The sequence below is a fragment of the Arvicola amphibius genome, chromosome 3 (assembly GCF_903992535.2).
Source record: "Arvicola amphibius chromosome 3, mArvAmp1.2, whole genome shotgun sequence".
In the NCBI taxonomy this organism is placed as follows: Eukaryota; Metazoa; Chordata; class Mammalia; order Rodentia; family Cricetidae; genus Arvicola; species Arvicola amphibius.
Window position 1 is genome coordinate 65,188,161 of NC_052049.1, and position 23,951 is coordinate 65,212,111.

A 23,951-nucleotide genomic window follows, 5' to 3' on the forward strand; every position below is an offset into this window, starting at 1 on the left:
AATTTATGCTCAGCATCTGTTCTGTAACTTGCTGCTTTATATTACAATTTAAATTAAACATTTACGAGGTGGGAGGTTGGGGGAGGGGAGCAAAAAAAAATTAAACATTTACTTTTCATGCTAACCAAATTGCATTTAAAACTTGAGTAAAGCTGAGTGGTGGTGGCAAACACCTTTAATCCCAACACGTGGGAGGCTGATGCAGGCAGATCTCTGTGAATGTGAGGGTGATCTGGTCTATAGCGTGAGTTCTAGCACAGCCAAGGCTACACAGACAAACCCTATCTCGAAAAACAGAACAAAACAAAAACAACAACAAAATCTTGGGTGAATGCATGTTTTGCTCAGTGTTTACTGCTAACCCCCCCCCCCACTCCTACAATCTCTTTGTACCGTCGTGGCTTTGGGGGTTCAGAGATTAATATCTGTCCTTCTGTTCTCACCACTTGCTGTGTGCTTTATTCTCTGAAGTTCTTTCCTGCCCACTTTTGTACTATGACAGATTTCCTTTAAGCTGTGCTTCTCTTGTAATATTGGAAGGAACCATGGGCAAATTTTACATCTAGTGAGACTAATTGAAATCTTCTTCCTACTATTTAGCACTCTGTGGAGCTAAGTAAATTTGTTAATGTTGATCACATTTGGTTCCCAAAGTACAAAATGAGAGCAGCAATGTTTAACCAGGCAAGTCCTAAGGATTATGGGAAATAGTCTTTGTGAGCAGGCTGATATCCTGAGACTTCGAAGTACTTAATAAAATAGATGATATTTACAAAGAGTTAATGAAAATAGCCATTTCCTCTCAATGTAGTGAGACCCATTTTTCCTCCATTGTGTGTTTAAGATTTAATAACTTTGAAGTTGCAAAGCCAGTAATAGTTTATATTTCTGTCTCTCTGAAATCACCTACAGTGGTCATCCCCAAGTTGCTGCTCCATAGAGCTTTTGTGTAGAATATAAATAATAAAAATTTCATGGAAATCTTTGCCATAATCAAATATTTTTGAAAACTCTTGATTGAATTAAGGAGAATTTTTTGAGGGGTTAGGTGAGGAGATTTTTTTTTTTAAAGAAACTTTGTACTTAAGTAAATTTTGAATCCCTAGTAGAGGTTTTCTGACCTCATCTCCCCATGAATCCCCATTGGCTCTTTGTGCCAGAGCCGTTCTTATCAGTTATAACTGGCGTCACAAACTGTTGATTGGGAGTGTCCGCTTTTTTCTCCTCTTACCGGCTGTTAATTCTGTTGAGAACTGGAGACTCTGTGACATGAAAAGTTGCCTTCCAGGTTTCCTAGAAGGCAGTGTGAGTACACAGAACACTGTAGATTCTTATGGTTCATGAAAGTGTTGTTAATACTTCTGCATTTGCGGATTCATATTCCTTGGTCAGCATGCCTGATGCTTTCACAGTCTTTTGCTGACACAGGCAGAGTGGTGGAAAATTCAATTTTATATCCTGTGCACTCCTGCTGAGGGAAGACAGAAGGGAGTCATTTCTACCTCATGACACAAACAAATGTCTTTTTTATGGAATATGTTTAAAGTCATTCTCCTCATCTGTGGATTCGTAATTTCTCTGATTAAAGTGAATCCCATTGTAGCACTGTGATCTTTTGTTTTGAGCATAAGGAAGGCTGTAACACAACATGAACAGCAAATGCCATGTGTGTGCTAGATTAACTACGCTCAGGTATGAGCTGGGGTTCTTATTTAACACAAACACATGTTAGAGCAACTCTAGGTTTCAAATAATATTCATATATCTAGTACCAACCAAAAAGTACCCCAAAGTCGATTTGAGGTTGCGAATGAGTTTTGGAGAACAGACAAACTTACTGTCTAAGGGTGGATAATGTCTGGGGCACTTCAGAGAAACATCTGATTGCACAAATAAGGGTGCGCAAGGATACCTGTGGTGGTATTTGTTAAAATGGTAAGTGAGCTAGCAGTTAGACGAGCATAAATGTGTCCCTGCAAACAGTGGAGCCTCCATAATAATCAAAGGATAAATGGACTCCACAGAGGGAAGCACAGACAGCTCCAGCAGCATGAGGTACCAAGGGGCAGTGTATGAGGTGAAGCGTGCATCTAACAGAGTGGCAGGTGGGGGCGGCTCTGGAAGACGGGCCTCAAATGAGAGTTAAAGAGAGACAAGCAGAATATAAAAAAAGAAAAGCTATGTGCTCTCCAGTAGGGATATCATTGATATCATATCAATGAAGTTAGTATATTTGTGTCAGCATTAAAGATAAAAATTCATATCAGGAAAATGTAAAATACCCAGGAATATGTTCAGTAAGAAACAAGAGGCCTGTGGAAACAGATAAATGATAACCTGTAACAAAGCACTGGGCTTCGAGAGAGACTCCAGAGTCTCCATTAGTCTTTGCTGCGACTTTCACCCAGGATTGCCAACCAGGAAGGCACCACCACCCTACCACTGGGGAAGCCAGGGGCTGTGGGCAGCAGACATCCCAAGAACTGTCGAGTGCAGCATGGAATGCTCTCTCCTTTGAGTGCAGTGCTCTCTGTCTTGTGTGCTTCAGCCCCGTGGCCTTGGTCTCTTTGGGATGGGAACAGTTAGCTCTACAAGTTTGGATTTTCAATGCTGGAAACTTTTCAATAAACGTAAGAGTTATGTTAATTTTTTCTCACTTTTCTCCTCAAGACACTAAAATAAAATTTGTAGTTTTTACATTGCAGTCCTTCCTGCATAGAATTCCGAATTATAGGTGACAAAATGGCCTCTTACGCAGTTTATGCACGTAAATATTATTTTTCTAAGGAGAACATTCAAAATTTGATTTCATTACTATTTTTTGAAACTGTTTCCTCTAATTTAAATGCTATAGAATGAGTACCAAAAGGTCATTGCGTTGCGTACCCTTCAAGACAGCACACTGAAGGAGGACAGGCGCTTCACCATTGAGCTGTCAGGAACTGATGAAATAGAAATATCTCCAATTAAAGGTAAGAAAAATTCACATAGTTTTCTAAATTAGATGTATCCAAAAATCAGTAGTTACAAAGATAAGACAGTGCTGGGTTTTGTAATTTTTAAAAGTGTACTTTAGTGTAAATATACATTTATCTGTCTTATAGGCAAAGTTTTAAAAATTAAAATTATAATAGAATACTTACAATTTATACAGTCAGATCAAACATCATATACTTCTGGATTTTATGTTTTAATGTAAAGCTCTTCGTTATAGTATTGTTTATATAATGAAACATGAGCACTAAATGATTAAACAGTAGTGAGCTATTGAATGTCACTGTACATTGTAGCAAAAATTTTTATTACAATAAAATAAAGAATAATTAATTTTTAAATTAAAAATTGTGTGTGTGTGTGTGTGTTCATGTGGGTATGTGCACGGGAGTGAGGTGTGCATGCAGGCCAGAAGAGCTGAATCTCACTGGGGCTTCTGTTACCTTGAGTTATGCGCTGCCGTACATAGGAGTTGTAAGCTGAACTCAGGTCTTTAGTAAGAATGCTACATGCTCTCTTAAATGCTGAGCCATCTACCCAGCCCCAAGAATTGTTTTAAATATTTATTTAATTTAGTTTGTGTGCCACTGTGTACACATATGTGTGTGCATTGTGTACATATGTGTGTTGTGTGTGTGTGTGGTGTGTGTGTGTGTGTGTGTGTGTGTGTGTGTGTACATGCATGCATGGGTGCCCAGGGAGGCCAGAAGAGGCCATTTGATCCCTTTGTATTAGAGTTTACAGTGTTTGTGAACTGCTCGATTCTGGGACTGAAATTTGGTTGTTTGCAAGAGCAATAGACACTCTTAATTTTTAGATCATCTCTCCAGTTCCAAGAATCCTTAATTACATGAATAATTGTTGTGTTATACAATTGGACTTCATATGCTCAATATAATCCCATTTTGTTATGTCTTTATGTAGATGAATTTAGAATTATTACCTTGAAATGCCATTAGTGATGCTTGATTGCTTATAATTTTTATGTATTTATAGTAATCATATAGTGCATAATTTAAAAAACACATGAAGTATGATTATTATAGCTTCTATCTACATTTCTATCTAAAATTAATCACTTGACTATTTTAAATTTTCATAAACAGGTATCCTGGTTCTTAGATCTTTATAGGAAAGACAGGTCTTTATTTCATTTTGCTATGAGTAATATAACAACAGAAAGGATGAGAAGTTCTAAAATAGAAATGATTGTTCTACAGTCCATTCATAACATTGAGACTCATGCTGAACAAGTCTCTGAGACTGCCAATGGGTACTGTGTTCAGAGTCATTCTCAGAAGTTTATGTAACACTAAGGTGGTTGGTTACTCTTCCTGCATTTTGGTTCATGATATTGGCCAACCTGTGAAATAGTCCTATCGAGACCCCATATCCTGCATAAGTTTTAAACTAGGTCAGTGACATCTCATGAGAGTGACAGAGCTCATGTTGCACAGGATTCTGCACAAAGTAGGAATATATCCATGGGGCAGGGTACACCCGGAATTAGCACAACACAGTCTATGTATGTCTGACTCATTGCAGCGGGGTACACCGGTATCAGCATAACAAAGTCTATGTATGTCTGTCTCATTGCAGCGGGGTACACCCGGTATCAGCATAACAAAGTCTATGTATGTCTGTCTCATTGCAGCGGGGTACACCCGGTATCAGCATAACAAAGTCTATGTATGTCTGACTCATTGCAGCGGGGTACACCCGGTATCAGCATAACAAAGTCTATGTATGTCTGACTCATTGCAGCGGGGTACACCCGGTATCAGCATAACAAAGTCTATGTATGTCTGACTCATTGCAGCGGGGTACACCCGGTATCAGCATAACAAAGTCTATGTATGTCTGACTCATTGCAGCGCACTTGTAAATGACAAACCACTCTTAGTTTCATTAAGCCATTGCAAGGAATACAAAAATGCAACCAACACATTTTTGGTTTTGTTTCCTATGAAATTCCATTGTGTGCTCCTGGAAATAATCCCCATCAAAGTACGGCTAAGTTGTTGTAGGTATTCTCAAATTATTAGATGATTTAATTTACATTTCAATAATTGTAAGTGATCAGCTTCATGACTAGTAGTCAGGAAATTAAAAGTTAAGAAAGGGCCCTCAAGAATCGCATTGACAAAGCCACACAGCCAAAAGCAGCAGGGTGAACACTGCAGGAGTAGTTTAGGCATGCAGTAGAGAAGAGCTTGCTCATCCAGCGAGAGTGGGGCTTTTGTCAAGCGTCTGCTGGCTGCTTCTGCAAGTGTGATCATGGGAAAGTCTTCAAATGCTCCAGTGCCTCAGTGTGCCTTTCAACCCCGCTAATGAAAGGTGGCTCTCAGTGCCTACCTGCTGGAATTACCATCTTAGTTTAATTGGTGTGTGTGTGTGTGTGTGTGTGTGTGTGTGAGAGAGAGAGAGAGAGAGAGAGAGAGAGAGAGAGAGAGAGAGAGAGAGAGAGAGAGAGAGAGCATTTACATGTTTGCATCAAAATGGACTATATGATCTGATCTGAAACTTAGGTAGTGCATCGATAATCATTCGAGGAGATAACGGCGCATCAGAAGTGGGGATTGCTTCATCATCTAGACACGTCATTATTGGGGAACCCTCAGCAACGTATAATGGCACTGCCTTCATCAGGTGAGGATTTTAGGAATTTTTTTCTTTGTTTTATTTAATTATTCCTAGAGCAGGAGTTCTCAGCCTGTGGGCAGAGATCCCTTTGGGGTTGCATATAGGATAGCCCACATATCATATATTTACATTACAATTCAAAACAGTAGCAAACATACAGTTATGAAGTAGCAACAAAATTATTTTATTATTGGGAGGGTTACCACACATGAAGAACCGTATTAAAGGTCACAGCATTAGGAAGATTAAGGACACTACCTTGATCACCATTCTCAAGCACCCATAATACTCATTAACACATTATGTACTGGTAAGCGTTGTGTGGAGAATAGAACAACCCTCAGGCCCAAATTAAAATCTCTACCCAAGCTGCCTTGTAGCTAGATCACAAAGAGTCTTGTTCTTTTAGGGATGAACTGCACAGCCCACAGCCAAGAGCATGCACTGGGGTAAAATCAGCAGCCCCATGGGGCACCGCATCCACGATGAGTCACTCTCTCAGTATGCACTACACAGTATGCAGCTTTTATCCCAATACTTGGCAGATCTCTGTGATCTGAGGCCAGCCTGGTCTACATAGCAAAGTCCAGGGCAGATAGGGCTACATAGTGAGATCCTGCATCCAAAAATCCCCAAATGTAGAAAAGTATGGCAAATCAAAGCAAAATTGCATTTATTTCATGAGTAAACATATAGATTTGTTGATCAAAGGTTTGCTTCATGTATTATTGGGGTGAAAATAAGATAAGTTAACTTATTTTAAGTAATTGTTACAGAGAAAACATTTGATAAATTTAGCAGCAAAACCTGACTTAAGCAAAAAAAAATGTAAACTTAAGTTTTCAATATAGCATAGCATAGCTACAAGTTTTAAAACCCTTCTTTCTTAGTCAGGAAGAGCACCAAGGTACAGTCTCCTCCTGCCAGCCAGTTCTAAGTTTGACAATACCAAGATATAACATATGCTGTATACAGATATTAAACATTAAAAAGTTACCGATTGTAAGTTGGAAAGTTTTGTGGATGGAAAATCTAGAAATTCAGTACATAGCATCATTAACCTGTTAATTCATTAAGATTCCTAGTTAACCTAGTTAACTGAAAGGCCTGCCCTTTTGGAAAGAGGCTAAGGCGGAGGGGGGCGGGGTTGGTAGATGGGAAGTAGGGGAAGGAAAATTGTGGTTGGTGTGTAAAATAAATGAAAAAAAAATTAAAAAATAGTTCACTAATTTCACAACAATTTTATGCTCACGCAAAAATGAGGGGAGTTACTAAAATTTTCCAGATTGAAAAAGATGATTAGCCAACATGTCTACATATAAGATTCGTTTGCATTTCCAGCTAATAAACTAACAGAAAGTCACTTCCAGCAAAAGGCTTAAGAGTGCCTGCTTCTAAGCCCACCTCACAACTGAGTCATTGTGACTGGGGTAGCTGGGCCCCCACATTTTCTGAAGAATGAAGCAGCAGTCACCAGTGCAGTTGCTGGGCTGGGCTGGAGATTTTCTTATGCCGCTGTTTGAAGTCCATACCTGGTCCGGACTTCCTCCTTTCCATGCGGCTGCTCACGCGTTTCTGTTCTTCAGAGGACCTGTTAGGCTTCTTCTCATAGTCGATGTGGATGTTAAATAAAATTCATAAATGCTGATTTTTGTTCCTTTAAACCTTCAGGTTTAGTGTTCATTTTTGTCAATGTAGACATGCTAGTTTAGGGGTTCTAACACTTCTACCTTGGAATTCTAAGACTTTTGCCTGGCTTACAATTGATCGACAAGGTTATTTAAAAGCATAACATTCTTGAGATAAGTGAAAATTGGTTGAGAGGCACAGAAAACGTTTATGGAATATCATGAGTTAAAAATGTACTAAATGTATATCCATGTATTGTAGCCTTGTTCGTGGCCCAGGGGTTTCAGAGGAGATCACAGTGTACTGGAGGCTAGTTCCTCCTTCTGTGGGGGAGTTTGCCGAAACGTCAGGACAGCTGACAATGCAGGATGGACAGTCTGAGGCTACCGTAGTCATTCAGGTACCAGTGTGACTGCCTTCTGTTAGCCCACGTGCGTGTGTGTGTCCGTGTGTGTGTGTGCGTGTCCATGTGTGTGTGCCTGTGTGTATGTTTGTGTATGTGTGTGTATGTGCATGTGTGTATGTGTGCGCGCGTGCATGCGCATGTGTGTTCGTGTGTGCATTTGTGCGTGTGTGTCCGTGTGTGTGTGCGTGTCCATGTGTGTGTGCCTGTGTGTATGTTTGTGTATGTGTGTGTATGTGCATGTGTGTATGTGCGCGCGTGCGTGCATGCGCATGTGTGTTCGTGTGTGCATTTGTGTGTGTGTGTCCGTGTGTGTGTGCGTGTCCATGTGTGTGTGCCTGTGTGTATGTTTGTGTATGTGTGTGTATGTGCATGTGTGTATGTGCGCGCGTGCGTGCATGCGCATGTGTGTTCGTGTGTGCATTTGTGCGTGTGTGTCCGTGTGTGTGTGCGTGTCCATGTGTGTGTGCCTGTGTGTATGTTTGTGTATGTGTGTGTATGTGCATGTGTGTGTGTGTGTGTGCATGAGTGTGTGTGTGTGTGTATATGTGTGTAGAATTGGAGAGAGGTTACAGAGTCCGTGGCTTTTTCTATGGATAGGACACTTCCTTACATTATGCCTGTTTTGGTTTTTGTAACTTCTCCAGGCTCTGAATGATGACGTCCCCGAGGAGAAGTGTTCCTATGAGTTTCAGCTGACTGGAATCAGTGAGGGTGGGGCACTGAATGAAGCCAGCGTCACCGCCAGAGTCACCATGGTGGCCAGTGATGACCCTTATGGCTGGTTCTCATTTTCACATGAGCAGCTTCGAGTCTCAGAATCAGCACAGAGGGTATGGCGTGGGCAGCTTCAGCTCTTACTGCTTCTTTTGTTTTTAGTGTGGTGAGCAGACATCAAAATGCTTGTCTTTTTCGTTTCTTTTCTAAAGCTTTCCCCCAGTGGATTAATTTCTTTCTGGTATCATTATTATAACATGTAATTTCTATAATTGTATAGAGTTAAATTTAATTCCAGTATAATTCCAGTAAAAAGAATCTTTAATTAGAGATGATTTGTTCAGTGGATTAAACATTCAAATTAAACAGGTAAGCAATTTTCTTCTAGGTTAATGTCACAGTTATCCGCTCGGGTGGCTCTTTCGGACACGTGCAAGTCTGGTACGAGACTGATAGCAGGACGGCCAAGGCAGGCTGGGACTTTGTTCCCGCATCAGGGGAGCTCCTCTTTGAAGCCAAAGAGAGGGCGAAAAGTCTGCATGTTGAAATCCTTGATGACAGCCTTCCTGAAGGCCCGGAGGAGTTTGCTCTCACCCTTACAAAAGTGGACCTCCAGGGAAGGTAAAGGAAATGGGGGGCGTGAGGAGAAAGCAAGCGGGAAAGACACTGGGCCAGGACTGAACAGAGAAATTAAGACAGACTGCTACTTTCCTAATTTTCTGGACTTTACTCCCCTACTTCCGGGCTGAGACAGCATGTTCCTGTTCTGTGCCTTTGTCCCGCAAAGCCAGGGGATTGCTGTGGCGTCTTGCAGCTCCTGTGGCATTAGCCCGACTGTTGTCCAGGGCAGCGCTCCTCTGGGGTGGCCCTTCTGGACCCCTGAACCAGTGGGAGTGGGAAGCAGATGTCCTTGGTATACCAAAGTCTGCTGTCTTCTCGGTGGCCCAATGTGATCGATCCTTGCTCTATAGCAGTTTAAACTGGAAAAAACAATCGAATGGTAGTTGACAAAACTGTGCAGCATGTTTTCAGCGAGGAATCAGAATTCATGAACTGAGGCTTGTGTCTTCTCCGGGGCTGGCTTGATTGACAGAGCAGGAGGCTTCTAGCACAGTGAACTGCTCTTGGTTGACTCAGTCAGCCCTGTTCAGTCTACAAAGGGCCCAGGAGGGGACCTTTGCCTAGAACAATGCATGAAATCAGAGAAGACTGGAAGTTTTCTTACGGATTAGAATATATATCCATTAGTCTTCAAGTTCCTATAACTGTAACGAAATACCATGACCAAAAAGGCAAGTTGGGGAGAAGTGGGTTTATTTATCTTATATGTCCATATTGCTATTTATCATTGAAGGAAGTCAGGACAGGAGCTCAAACAGGACTGGAACCAGGAGGCAGGAGCTGAAGCAGTAGGCATACAGGGCAGCTGCTTACTGGCTTGCTCCTCATGACTTGTTCAGTCTGCCTTCTTATAGAACCCAGGACCACCAGCCCAGGGATGGCACCACCCACCTGGGCTGGGCCCTCCTCATTGATCACTAAGTGAGAAAATGCCCTACAGCTGGATCTCATGGAGGCATTTCCTCAACTGAGGCTTCTTCCTCTCCAATGGCTCTAGCTTGTGTCAGGTTGGCACATAAACCAGCCAGTACACATATAAATTTTCCAAACTCAGTATTTCACTCAGAAGCATATGTAGAGTGTGCATTCTTAGAGAGCCTTAGAGAGCTAAAACTGTATTTTGAGTTCACATCAAGTCTTCCACTTTTAAGAAATGATTCAGTATCTGGCAGTGGGAATTCAGTCTCTTCCCTTGCTCAGTCTTGCTTCCCTGAATGCAGTTTAGAAAGAGCAGCTCCCCACCTGTGCCAGCATGTTTGCGACTTTGATTAGCTAGGACTTGGAGATTTTGCTATCTTGGCTACTCTTTCAGATATAAATTTCCATGTGAATTCTGTGAAACAGTTTTTGCTTGCTGCTAATTACTAGGCTTCCTTTGATACGAAAGGGGCAATAGAATACAGTGCACTTCTTGTATTGCCTCTCGGCAGAGAACTGCTTCTTTGGTGGAACTTCTGGTGTCCAGGCAGTCCACGGCAGATCTCCTAGTGCTGAGGAGCGCAGTTACTCCTCCTGGTGTTTCAGCCTGTGCTGCTCTGAGTTCGCTTCACGGGCGATCTTATTTAGCAGGTCTCAACATTTCAGTATAAGATGGCTACGAGCACCACATTAGAATTTGGGGATTGAAGAAAGGATTGGAATGGTTTTGTATTTTTTAAAAAATTCTTTCACTTCAGGAGTTGAAATGCCATAAGGACCTGGAAGTCCAAGCTCCTTGATGGGAGCGACATCAGTATGAGTCTTTTGCCAAAATAGGTTGTTGTTATTCAAGTAAGCTGAGGACTGGATTGGAAGATACTGGTTATATTAAATTGCATTGCCTTGTAGCATTATTATTTTTATTTTGTCCAAACTTGTAATTTTATACTAGCCTTTATTTCATGTAAATGCCGAATACTTGGGAGCAACAAAAAACCTTGCTTCACACCAGACAGCCTTAGTGCTGGGGACACTTAAGGTCGTTACAGTGCTAGGGTAGAGCATTTGCCTAGCATGCGTAAGGCTCTGATTTCACTGTGCAGTACTGCAATGTAAATGGAGGCAGTGTATTACTTAGTAGCACTAAGGTATAGGAGCTAGAAAGACCACTATGTTCACGCTACACATGTGCATGCTTGTTACGTTGTTATGTTTTCATTTTTGTTTCCTATGACTTTGCAAGAGGGTATGATTTTACCATCCAAGAGAATGGACTTCAGATAGATCAGCCTCCTGGAATCGGAAACGTCTCCAGTGTTCAGATCATAATCGTGGGAAATGATAACGCAGAGGGCATCATTGAGTTTGACCCGAAGTACACGGCCATCTCAGGTGCACTCACTTGGCTTGTCCTAATGATCACGGCATTCTCTGAATTGCAAAGGACTTTTGTCTGATCACAAAATATCCCTACGTTAAAAATTATTTTCAGTTACTTTTAGGGAGTCTTGCGTCTCTGTATTTTGCTAGGAAAATAATTGATGTTTAAACTTCAAGGATGACTCAAATATGTCTGTTTATAGCATCGTTAATGGGGCTGGAAAGATGACTCAGTGGTTAAGGCTGCTTGATGCCTGTCTTAGCTGGATTTCTATTGCCAAGATAAAGTCCCATGGCCAGAGCAGCTTGAGGAGGAAAGGGTTTATGACATCTTCTGGCCTCTGGTCCATCATCCAGGTCAGGGTGGGAACTCACGGCAGGAACCTGGGATAGGGAGCTGATTCCCGAAGCCGTGGGGAACGCCGCCTGCTGGCCATCCTCCTGGCTTGCTCAGCTTGCTTTCTTATCACATCTAGGACTCCCGGCCCAGGGGTGACGTCACTCGTAATGCTGGGGCCCTCACACATGTATCATTAATCACGATAGCACCCCACAGATTTGCCTACAGGCCGATCTTATGGAGCTATCTTTTCAATTAATATTCCCTCTTCCCAAAAACCAAACAACACGCTGCTTTTGCAAAACACTGGAGTTTGATTTCCTACATCCATATCTGGCTGCTCAAAACTGCCAGAAATTCCAGCTCCAGGAGATCTGATGCCCTCTTCTGGCTTTTGGGGGAACTTGCACATTCAAAGACACATTAACGTGAATAAAAATTAAATAAATCTAATTTTTTAAAAAGAAAAAACTTTCACATTTATGTAAATTAATTTGATATGATCATAGCTTAGTGTCTACTTACTCTGTAGTGAATATCACCATCGAAATGAGCATTCTCCTGTACTGTAGCTGCAGATCAGACCTGGGACCGGTCACGTCGTCTTCAGCCCCTGTCAGGCTTGCCCAGGGCCGCAGTTTTCCTATGTGCGATCAGGACATAGAATGTTGGTTATATTCCTTTCTGGGCAGAAAGAGAGGACTACCTTTCTAGAATATGCTTCTGTTCAATGGTAGAATGTAAATATTATTTAGAAGTAAGGTGGGTGGTGGTGCTCACCTTTAATCTGGTACTCAGGAGGCAGAGGCAGGCAGATCGCTGTGAGTGCAAGGCCAGCCTGGTCTACAGAGCAAATTCTAGGACAGCCAGAGCTACACAGAGAACACTGTCTAAAAAATTTTTTTAAATATTCATAATTTTAAAATAAACATATTACCTCGTTTTTGCAAATTGTTCATTGGCTCCATCGCCCCTCCTCAGATTCTTTGTCCAGCTGTCTTGAACACTGGACAGAACCCCCTCCTGCATGTTTTCTATGGACTTTTTGGATAAGACATGGCTTATCACATAAGCTATTTTGTGAGTTTCAGCCCATTACTGATAAAGTGATGTTGCTTGTTTGCATCAAGAAACAAATATGATTTTTTTCTATTTACTCATTTCTCAATAATTTACTGCTTCAGGGAGGAACTTTTGCTAATAAATACTTTTTAAAATTTGAATTTGAATTTTGGAATTGAAATCAAACATAAATATTGGTATTTTCTGATTTTTTCTGGTTAAAAATACAATAGTTTATATATATATAGATTTAAAAATATTCATACAAGGGCTATTGAGATAGCCCAGTGGGTAAATGCACTTGCTGCCAAGCCTGGACTGAAATCAAACCTGGAAACCCAGCTGGAGGAAGAAGGGATCTGACCTCTGAGTACCACACATGTGCCATGTGTGCATATATAAATATATGTGTATATATACACACACAGACACACACATGCACATTAGCGCATACACACATATGTATATGCACACACACACACACACACACACACACACACTATAAATGTGAAAAACACCCCACGATAGAAATAGCATAAGGTTCCCTTGCATTCACTGTTTGTATTTCAGCTGAATATGTAGAAGCGATCCAGATTACTTCCCCTTTATGGACACCCTATGTTTATCTCCCACCGTCTCATCAAGAGTTTCTTATTTGTGCACAGCGTTAAGAGAAAGAGTGCCCATAGGTTGCTTACATTTTTAAAAATTAGTCATTTTAAATCTCAACATCTGGCAAACTATATTCTTCATAAAAAGATAAAAGGGACAAGACTTTCACTAATTTTTAAGTTTCGCTAATTTCACTTATGAATCATGAAAACCACGAGCGCAAGCACTGGCCCATTATTCTGAGTTGCCTGGTACAGTTTGGCTGTATCGTGTAAGCGTCCTTTGCTTTCTCTAGTAACCCGGCTAATTGCACATTCCGTTCCAGTGGAGGAAGATGCCCGCATGATCACGATCCCGGTGCTGAGGCTCCATGGAACTTATGGCCGCGTGTCAGCTGACTTCAGGTTCCAGGGCTTCTCTGCTGCCCCAGGAGGTTACGTACTACATGGCAGCACGGTCGCCTTTCAGCATGGGCAGAACCTAAGCTTTATAAACGTCTCCATCGTCAACGGCAGCACAAGGTTGGTCACAAGGAAGCATTGGTACCCGGGCCTGAGGACGAGCATTCCTGCTGACAACACTTGAGAGAGAGAGAGAGTAGGGGGTACCAGGAAAGAGGACAGCATTGTGGTTGTATACCTCGTGTTTTTCTCAGATAAAAAAACCCTAACTTCTGCTCCTTACACAGCCTGATAAGGATGTGGCAGCATCTTTGGGTCCAGTTTCTGGAGCCTTCCTCAGTTTAAAAGTCTGATGTCTGGGTCGTGAGAGCTTCATGTTGAGTCTGCTTTTATGCTGAGCACCCTTCTCCTGGTGTGTGCCTGTTGTGCCTTGAATATTGATGGCCAATTTGGGAAATGTCTAGCTATTTGGATTTTTCAGGCATTTTAATATGTTTAGACTCACAGATTGCTCCTTCTTGCCATGTAGTGAATTTGAGGAACAGTTTGAAATTCTGCTCACTGGAGCTTCTGATGGAGCAATCCTTGGGCGCCACCTAGTGAGCAAAATCACAATTACCAAGAGTGACTCCCCGTTTGGTGTCATAAGATTTCTCAACCAAAGCAGAATTTTGATTCCTAACCCCAACTCCACAATGGTTTTACACTTGGTGCTGCAGCGGACTGGAGGACTCTTGGGAGAGAGTCAGGTAGGGTCATTCTTTCTCTGATGTTAAAGTAATTCTGATGTTTTATACATGACGTTGGATCTTCTTATTCCCCAGATGTTTGTTTGTTTATTTATTTGTAGTATTTGCTAATTACGGTAACGTGTTGAGTGGCTCCTGAGCCTGATGAAGTCTGTAGAAGTGTAGAAGCTGTAATCTGTTTTCAGGGACTCTTAGCAGCAAATGAGGAAGCGAATGAACGACTGTGATAAATACCAGTCAGTCCAACAGGAAGAGAGCGTGTTTGGAAATGACGTCATCCCTGCTTTCACAGTGCTCATAAACCTGAATAGTCACAAACTAGATTTTTTCTTTTTCTTTTTCTTTTTCCTTTTCTTTTCTTTTCCCTTCTTTCTTTTTTAAAAATTACACTTGTGGTGAATTCCGCTTGTAATGTTGGGATACACAGTCTAAATGACCTGTGTTACCCAGTATGTGATGATTTGGGAGAAAGGAATGGAGGATCCTGCAGAGGAGCAAACCTGACTTGTTGGAAGGAGAAGTCCATGTAGTTGGGGATTAAACGAAAGAGTCAGTCAGTGCACGGGTCATTGATGACGCAGGACGGGTCTGAGACATCACGCACGTGAAGAGCACGGCATTAAGGAGACTTCACCAGAGAATGTGTTACCCTGTTTTCACTCCCATGGCTCACCTATGGCTGACAAGAAGTCCGTGGAGCCATGTGCAAGCAGGAAGGGTGGATAGGGCTTCTGTCCTGTAGTCAGTCAGGAGTGATGGGGACAGAGATGACAAGATGTGGATAGGCTGTTGGTTAACCCACAACCAGATGGAGGCAGAAGAGAGAAATCATGGGTGACTCCTAGAAGCAGCTGGAATGTAGTTTCATGGCTGCGGTGAATATTAAAGAATTCTGCTTTGTGTATGTTACTTTGAGATAACGCTGGACAAGTCCATGGAGGGGTGACGTAGACTGAGTCTGCTCGTTGTCAGGTTGTTAGGTGTTAGGTGGCTGGGGATGACAGGTAAGGCAGGTGTTTATGTGTAGGGAGCCACTGAAGCCCGAGCCTGTGGTATAGCTAGAGTTGTTGTGAAGAGTGCAGGCTGGGATCAGAGACAGGAAGGCTGGGGAGTAAGGAGGGAGTCCTGTAAGCATCTCACGAAGCAAGGAAGAAGGGGCGTGCTTTCCAGCCGGAGGGAGTGACCAGTGCTGCAGAGCAGACCGTTATAAGCAAAAGGAACTACATGGTTATGGTCCTTTTTCTCCAGAGGGTATGAAAATGATACAAATTAGAATGATAGAAATCTAAAGCATGTTTTTTATAATTTTAATAATAGTTTCTTATCAAACATAAACCCTTACACTCATTTTTATAATGAGAATTTAAGTATCTTCAGAAAAAATTGCACAGGGCAGAAATTTCAATTTTGATGTCTATGCTACCATGCTCTGATTGGCAGAACCCAAGCGCATGGTGGACAATGTTGGACTCTTAAACTTCACTAATGTCATATGTTTGCAATATAAATATTTATGATATAATTTTGTTTTCCCATAGTTATTACAAATTACTAAATATTATTTTCAAGTTTTTATTTGAAAATATTATTTTCATCTCAGGTAAGTCAGAAATTATCCCAGTGTGTCCTAGAATAGTTTCATCATTGTGTGCTTTTTCTAATAGCACACGTAGTGCACAAATCCCCTGCTTAACACTGATCATGCCTTGCAGGTGAGCTGGGAGATAGTGGGGCCCAATTCTCAAGAAGCCTTACGGCCACAGAATGGAGACATTGAGGAGCCTGTGAGTGGCACAGTCTCTTTCAGGGAGGGAGACGGCGGTGTGAGAACCATCGTTGTCACCGTTTGTCCTCATGAGGAGACTGAAGCTGAGGAAACATTCATAGTGCAGCTTACGCCTTTGAAAGATGCTAAGTTAGATCCCAGAGCGAAAGCTGTCGCGATAACAGTAAGTCTGAGTGTCTTTGCCGCAAACGTTTGGATCTATGGTAATAAACTGTTCCTATGGCTTGAGACACACTAATGCTGACGAGAAATGTGAGAACCCTTGGAAGGGCTGGGGACGTGGCTCAGCTGGTGTGCGGCTTGCCTAGCATGCGTGAAACCCAGGCTTTGAGCCTAGCTTTCCAAACCCCAGCGGTGGTGGATTACACCTATAATATATTCCCAGGACTGAGGGGGGAGGAGCAGGAGGATCAGAAATTCAGGGTTAGCCTTTGCTACATAGTGAGTTTGGAGCCAGCCTGGTATACAAGAGACCCTGTCTCAAAATAAACAATAACATAAAGTTTTAATAATTCTCATGAGTGAAACATTCTCATTTTTATATTAGTTAATTACACAATAGCTTCATTATTGATAATTTTTGTTAAGATTTGAATAGAATGCTAAATTGCTTATTTTATAATTTTAGAGAAAATTTGGTGTGGGAGAATATTTGACATATCTAGAGATGCGTTACTTATTGTGTCATGGTACATAGAGTATCTTGTCATCAAACTTGTAAAAAATTCTTAACGTTTAATGAGTCGGACTAAAGGTTCCTGCTCACTTGGCACAGTGATGTGGTGTTGGCTCTGGCCTGATTCCTGCATCTTCCATATGAGTTATACAGTCCGGGGGGGAGGGGTGGAGCTCTGGGGGTAATAATGGCTGGCTTCGGAAAAACAGTAAAGAGAAATGATTTTGTTTCTGAAAACCCTGTTTGGTGTCTGAATCTGTTAGTGGTTTCCTGAGAAAGAGAACCAAGGGAAACACACATGCCTGCACACACGTGCTCATATGCATACACACATACATGCACACACATACGCACACATACACATAGGCACACATGTGCATGTATACCGTGTATGGTGAGATAGAAAGGGAGTGGACAGGGAAGAGAGAAGAAGGGAAGGAGGGAAGGAAGAGAGGGAGGGAGGAATGTATGAATTTGGTCAGCAGCTGGGAAAAATGAGAGCGATGCAGTGGTCTTGGTATTTATTCCACGTGGCAGTGACAGGAAACTTAAGCATGGCTTCTAGGTTCCAATCTTCCCTCTTTATCATTCCATCTTTCAGCTGATTGGATGAGATCTACCCACATTATTGAGGGTAATATGTTTTATTTAGAAACAAGTGATTTGAAAGTTAATTGTATCTCTAAGACTTTCCCAGCAATACCTAGAACGGTGTTTTAGACAAGTTAACATCATATCCTTGCCCACTTGGTGCACAAAATGAAACAGCATGGGGGCTGGGGAGTACTCAGTGGTAAAACACTTGCTGAGCATGCGCAATGCCCGGGCTCCATCGTCAGCATAGGAAACACTTGCTGAGCATGCGCAGTGCCCGGACTTGCTCCTCAGCATGGAAAGTAACATCGACCGCCACAGGGCCTTTTGTCTGCTCTGTGTCATAGGAGGCATCTGAACGAAACCACCTGGCTAAACGTGGGAAGCATATGGTGGCTAAAACACCGGCCTGAAGCAGTTACCCTTTGGACTTCCTTCAGATACCCTTTCTAATTACTTCTTTCTTTGGCGAGTAGGAAAGGATTTGATCTAGACAATAGTCAGTATAGTGAGGAAGATTTTTTTTCACATCAAATGGATTGGTAGATTATACTCAAGCAGTACGTGTAGCAGTACGTGTAGAATCCCAGGGTTAACCTGTTAGATTCTGTCATGATTATCCTCTATTCTATTGACGTCCTGTTAACGTTTGGTAGGTGCAAAAGTTTGGCGATCCGAATGGAGTCATTCATTTCGCTCCTGAGTCTTTATCTAAGAAAATGTATTCAGAGCCACAGCCGTCAGATGGACCCACATCCATTTCCTTCCTTGTCACAAGAGCCAAAGGTGTCTCTGGAGAGATCATGGTATTACTTTTTATTTGATTTTTTTGAGTGAGTTTCAGCTTGCCTCACATATGTGGTTAGGGGAATAAAGAAACTTTATGTTCTAGTAATTAAAGATTTTGCTGACTTGAAATTACTAGGGTTTTCAGAGGAACTAAGAGGTTTAAGTACCTTTGCAGTCTGCAGCGAGAACCAGCCCCGAATGTGCTCTCTAAATTAAATTTGGCACAGTGATCAGAGCCATCAGCTTCATTATTATGAAGGGCCGAGGTGTTTTGTATTTTCTCACTTACTCTAACAAGAAGCCCCCTTTCTTAAGCCCCACAGTGATTTTTGTAAATTGCTTGTCATATTTGTCAATGCTTTATTTCTCAGAGAACATTTCTATGTAAGCAAACATTTTCTAAAGAACTGCATTCCATGTTTGTTGGTGAAGCCTGCATCTGTGTGCCTGGGAGCGCTGATGCTGTGTCTGTGGGAGCTCCGATGGCGTGGCTGTGGGAGCTCCGATGGCGTGGCTGTGGGAGCTCCGATGGCGTGGCTGTGGGAGCTCTGATGGCGTGTCTGTGGGAGTTCCAATGGCGTGGCTATAACAGATAAGGGGATCTGTGTGTTCTAACGCCATGTTTCGCAGTTTGTGAAATTTCCCTAAACACATCATCTCTCCTCTGCGCTGAAGATGAGCTATGTTTTTTGTTTGTTTCATTTAAAAGTTGTGATCTGGTCACAGCACTTGTGAAGTAATGATTAATTATTATTATTTTAAAGATATTTATTTAAAAAGCAACAACAATAATGAGTTGTATATTCAATTTGAAAGCTTTTTGAAACTTTACTGTTAAACTTGCAATCCAAATAAAAACATCCCATTCCAAAACTAACCTGACCCAAAGACTGTATAACTACAGTTAAAGTGGGTGTTCAGAATGGAAGCCGTGGAGCATCACACGCAATATTATAGTTTCAGTATCAACTATATTTTGTGTGCTTACCCATCACCAAAACAAACAACAAAACTCCATGACAGAATTAGAACTGGAAGAACAATTCACTTTTTGCCTTCTTTCATAATTAGCAACCACGACCTGTACCCAGTCCTTCCTGACCCCCAATAATTAGCATTTCTTGTTTTTCCTTCATGTTGTACTATAGCCATGTGTACATTTGTTTACATATATGCATGTATTATTGGCTAGGTTCCACATATGAGAGAAAGCATGTGTCTTTTTCTTCCTGAGCTTGTGTATATAAAGATTCTCTTGATATTATACATTCTAAGTTCATCAGTTCTCGTGCAAAAATTTAACTTTATTTTCTCTAAAGCTTAATAATATTCATATATATATATATATATATATATCAGAATTTCATTTTCCATTCATCTGTTAATGGTCAACTAGGTTGATTCCAATTCCTTATAGCGAATGAGGCAGTAATAAATATGGATGTAGAAGAATCTCTCCAGATCTCTCCAGTATGGTATGCAAGGCCAGGGATAATTTAGGATATATCATATACTGATTTTTGGCTTTGAAATATTGTGTATCGTTCACAAAATGATGTTTGTGTGGAACTGGCACTTAGAGTTTACTTGACTCTCTTTATCTTTTCAAATCGTGGTCTTTTTTAGAAGATTATATAATAATCTTAATAATAAGATTAACAAACACTCTGTCCTTCAGATTCTCTTTGAAAGGACCTAATGTACTTTCCCAATTAGTATATAGTTCCAAGTTTGTCTAAATATAACAGCATGTAATTTGCATGTCTTTTTTGCATGACACAGAGGAAATGTAACTGGGAGGTTTCCTGTTCCACATGCTGAGTTGTGTCCTCTTTCCATCCCAGGTGCACTGGGAGCTGAGCAGCGAGTTTGATGTCACTGGAGACTTTCTTTCTACCAGTGGATTTTTCCCCATTGCTGATGGAGAGAGTGAGGCAAGCTTTGATGTCCTTTTGCTGCCAGACGATATCCCTGAGATACAGGAAGAATATGCCGTGCAGCTGGTTTCTGTAGAGGGCGGTGCGGAACTGGACCTGGAAAAGTGTACCACGTGGTTCTCCGTGTCTGCAAATGATGACCCACATGGCGTGTTTGCCTTGTATTCAGATCGTCAGTCAGTACTGATTGGGCAGAACCTCAGCAGGTCCATCCAGATTAATATTACCCGCCTTGCCGGGATGTTTGGTGATGTGGCTGTTAGATTTCAAATACTGTCTGATAATGAAGAAGACCCTGTTGCTACTGAGAATGAAGAGAGGCGGCTGGTGATCAAAGATGGCACCCCATACAAAGTCGACTTGGTGCCCTTGAAGAATCAGGTGTGTAGCACTCCTTCAAATGCCTGAAGGTTCTAGCAGTGCTCCATTGGGAGAGCCCTTTGTAGCCCCTGATCATTTGAAAGCCTTATTTTAATATTTAAAGGTAGGCGTAAAACTGCCTTAGAAAATGCATAGTAATTATTGCATAATGCATTGCAGAGTCTGAATGGACAACCAGATTTCCATTCAGAATCAGTAGCTAGATTTTCATTCAGATTTGGAAAGCAATTGTTTAGTACATACGAAGTGCAATGGTCAGTGTACTGGGAACTGAAGCATGTTCCCGGGGTTTGGAAAACTACAAAGACACAGCCTGATAGCGCTGCTTCTGTAACTAGAGATCTGTAGCAGTGACACTGACTGTGACTGTCTAGATGGTAATGAGGGGCGAGTCTAACAGCCTTCTCTGCAGGCACTTTGTAACAGGGTGCACGGACTGGGGTGGGTAACACGGCTCAGGGAATAAGGCATTGTCATTAAGATGACCTAAGTTTAATCCCAGTGACGCACATGGTGGAAGGGGAGAATCAGCCTTCACATAGGAGCAGTGATGTGCGTGTGTTTTCCATCCCCATGTAAGTAAAGAAACAACAGAGTCCTTGGGGGCAGAGGCAGGTAGATCTCAGCAGTTTGAGGCCAGTGAGATCTACATAGTGAGTCCCAGATGAGCCAGGGACATACTTAGAAAGGCCATGGCTCAAAATAAAGTAATAGTTAAAAAAACATAAGATGCCCTCATACAGATACACATGCCACATATGTACACACACACACACACACACACACACACACACACACACACACACACCAAGCCCTGATCGAAGTTTGCTAGAAGATCCTGGCAGTCTTCTCTGTCTAAACGCATAGGAAGTGGTTGAGCAGCTCTATACATTCTCCGTTAGATGAGAGATGCAAGTTTTGCAAGTTTAATTCATTCACCTGCCACTTGATGGTATTTGTAGTTTATGGTTAAGAAATCTGCTCAGAAAACACCTAGATTAGAGCCTTGAGAAAAATCTGAAGCTTGCATCATGAAACTAGAAGGGAATCTCAAAGTCGTGGGGGAGTGTAGTGTATTGTCTCAGTGGAGAAAGGGGGAAGAGTGAATTCTGAAGCCTGTGGGGAGCACCCAGCGCAGTTCAGTGACGTACTGAGCACAGGAGGGATGTTGTCAGTCATGCTGGTCTGCTTTGTCAGCGAAGGGAGGACTAGAATAGAGAGGCCAGACTTGTTGCTTGTTTAAAGATTCTTTTCTGCAGAAGTAGTTTGAAGGTGGACGGACATGTCCAACATTCGGGAGACTGGCGAAGAACTGAAGACTCATAGACAGCATGGCATGTCTTCCATTGTCAACCTATGCCATGGGTCTACTACCTAGAACTGTTGTAAATAGAAAGCTTTAATTGAGGATAATGCTACACTTTAATTATGCACATCCGATCAAAGTTCCAAGGATCTGAAAGGTGGGAGAAAGAAACCCATGAGACACTCATGGGGAAGTGGAGTAGTTTTCTATTTATGTCACCCATGTTTCATACAAACTTATGACCCATGACAGTTAGGCTCCTTTACATGATAAACAGCATGCCTATTTCAAGAATTTGTACTTAGCATGTGTCTTAGTTAGGGTTTCTATTGCTGTGAAGAGACACTGTTACCACGGCAACTGTTAGAAAGGGAAACATTAATTGAGGCTAGTACAATTCTAGAAGTTTAGTCCATTGTCATCATGGCAGGATGCATGGTAGCGTGCAGGCAGACATGCTGCTGGAGAGGAGACCGAGAGTTCTCCATCCAGATCAGCAGGCAGCAAGCAGGGCAAGTGAGACATCCAAGCCTGGCTGCTGAGCATCTGAGACCTCAAAGCCCACCCTTACACACATACTCCTGCAAAGCCACACCTCTTAGTAGTGCCCCTGCCTGTGGGCCTGTGGGAACCATTTCTTTCAAACCACCACTGTGCGACCTTTCTTTTAACCTTTTCTAGGTCTTTTGTTGGTGCTTAATGAATGGGGACATGGGTTTCACGATCATTCCTGCATTTTTGCAAATCTGTGGGAAACTGATCCAAGTATGACTCTGATTTGTCAAGTACTAAATCTATATCCTGTGCCTAAACAAATCAGCACAAGCAGACATAATGAAAATGTGGGAAATGAGACATGCATTAATTTGACGGGCAAGGGGTACTTACAGGAGCAGAAATGACTCAAAGACAGCTTGTCGCAAAAGCCCACCCTAGCATGGGTGACCAGTTCACAAAAGCTAGGAACCTGGAGCACACTGACTGGCCTTCTATGCAGCTCAGCAGGTTGGAGAGTGTCCTTTCTAAGTGGCTCTGTTGGTCTAAATCTCTTCCAGGAAGCTCAGCTGACTGTGCTTCTTCTGTTTTCTAGTCTCAGTTTTCTCTGCAGCTTGGTTTGTCTACTCTTGGGAAGAAGGGGCCTAATGAAATTGGTCAGTTGTAGGGGTTTCCTGGAGCTATTTTGTTGTTTACCTTCCTTCTTAAGGAGCTTCCCTACAGGAGGGAATGCTTCAGTCTCAAAGGAAAGTGTTAAATAGCACATCTCTATTGGATACTTTCCCTGCAGGGCTCATAGATCATTGAGGAAGATGTTTGGGATGAGTGTCGAGCCAGAGGTAGCAGAGAATTGCTATAAAACTGTTTTCTTGATATGACAGAGCCATTGCCCACACAGACTCACAGTGACTGTGATTATATACCCAAATCCTGCACAAGAGCCAGCCAGTCAAAATCCCATGTAGACAGGGGAAGGGCTTCTAAAGGTCACAAGTAGCTGAGGAGCTCCTGACAGCTGGTTACTGGAAGAGGAAGGGTAAGCTTTCCTGCGTTATGACCAGAGATAGACTGTTGACATGCCAGTGGGTGGCACTGTGCCATGCACATGCTGGCAGCACTCGGGTTGATCCTCCAGGTAAGGGCTTGGAGTAAAGCTTTACTCTGAGCCATCTCTCTAGCCTGCTTTTATGTGGTTTTTATTTGTATGCAACACTTATCAAACTTGATATATATGTCTGTGTATATGTATATCTATATGTACATATAGATATATTCTAACATATATGACCTGAACATGATTCATGTTCAACTTTAATGTCAGTTGCACCAGGTCTTGTGTGTACTGAACAGGCCTAGGTAGGAAAAGTCACATAAATGACTTGGTACTTTACAATACCACCTGATCCTTTATTCGTCATGAAATTGGAATAAAGCCCCATTAGCTGCCCAGCCATTGGTTGATGTAGATCGGAACGGGACCTCTGGGAAAGGTGAATGCCATTGTTGGGACTTACAATG

At 42.0% G+C, this 23,951-nt stretch overlaps 1 protein-coding gene across 1 annotated transcript in view; it reads left to right on the plus strand.

Annotated features, from left to right (window-relative positions):
* The window catches only part of Adgrv1 (adhesion G protein-coupled receptor V1), a 536,429-nt gene that overhangs the window by 165,189 nt on the left and 347,289 nt on the right, over positions 1 to 23,951 (plus strand). Inside the window, exons 60-70 of the mRNA XM_038323536.1 lie at positions 2,855 to 2,972; positions 5,523 to 5,643; positions 7,528 to 7,666; positions 8,317 to 8,502; positions 8,775 to 9,007; positions 11,169 to 11,317; positions 13,645 to 13,840; positions 14,250 to 14,469; positions 16,182 to 16,418; positions 18,182 to 18,331; positions 20,159 to 20,632. Coding sequence (XP_038179464.1) covers positions 2,855 to 2,972; positions 5,523 to 5,643; positions 7,528 to 7,666; positions 8,317 to 8,502; positions 8,775 to 9,007; positions 11,169 to 11,317; positions 13,645 to 13,840; positions 14,250 to 14,469; positions 16,182 to 16,418; positions 18,182 to 18,331; positions 20,159 to 20,632 — 2,223 coding nt within the window. The remainder of the gene's footprint in view (positions 1 to 2,854; positions 2,973 to 5,522; positions 5,644 to 7,527; positions 7,667 to 8,316; positions 8,503 to 8,774; positions 9,008 to 11,168; positions 11,318 to 13,644; positions 13,841 to 14,249; positions 14,470 to 16,181; positions 16,419 to 18,181; positions 18,332 to 20,158; positions 20,633 to 23,951) is intronic.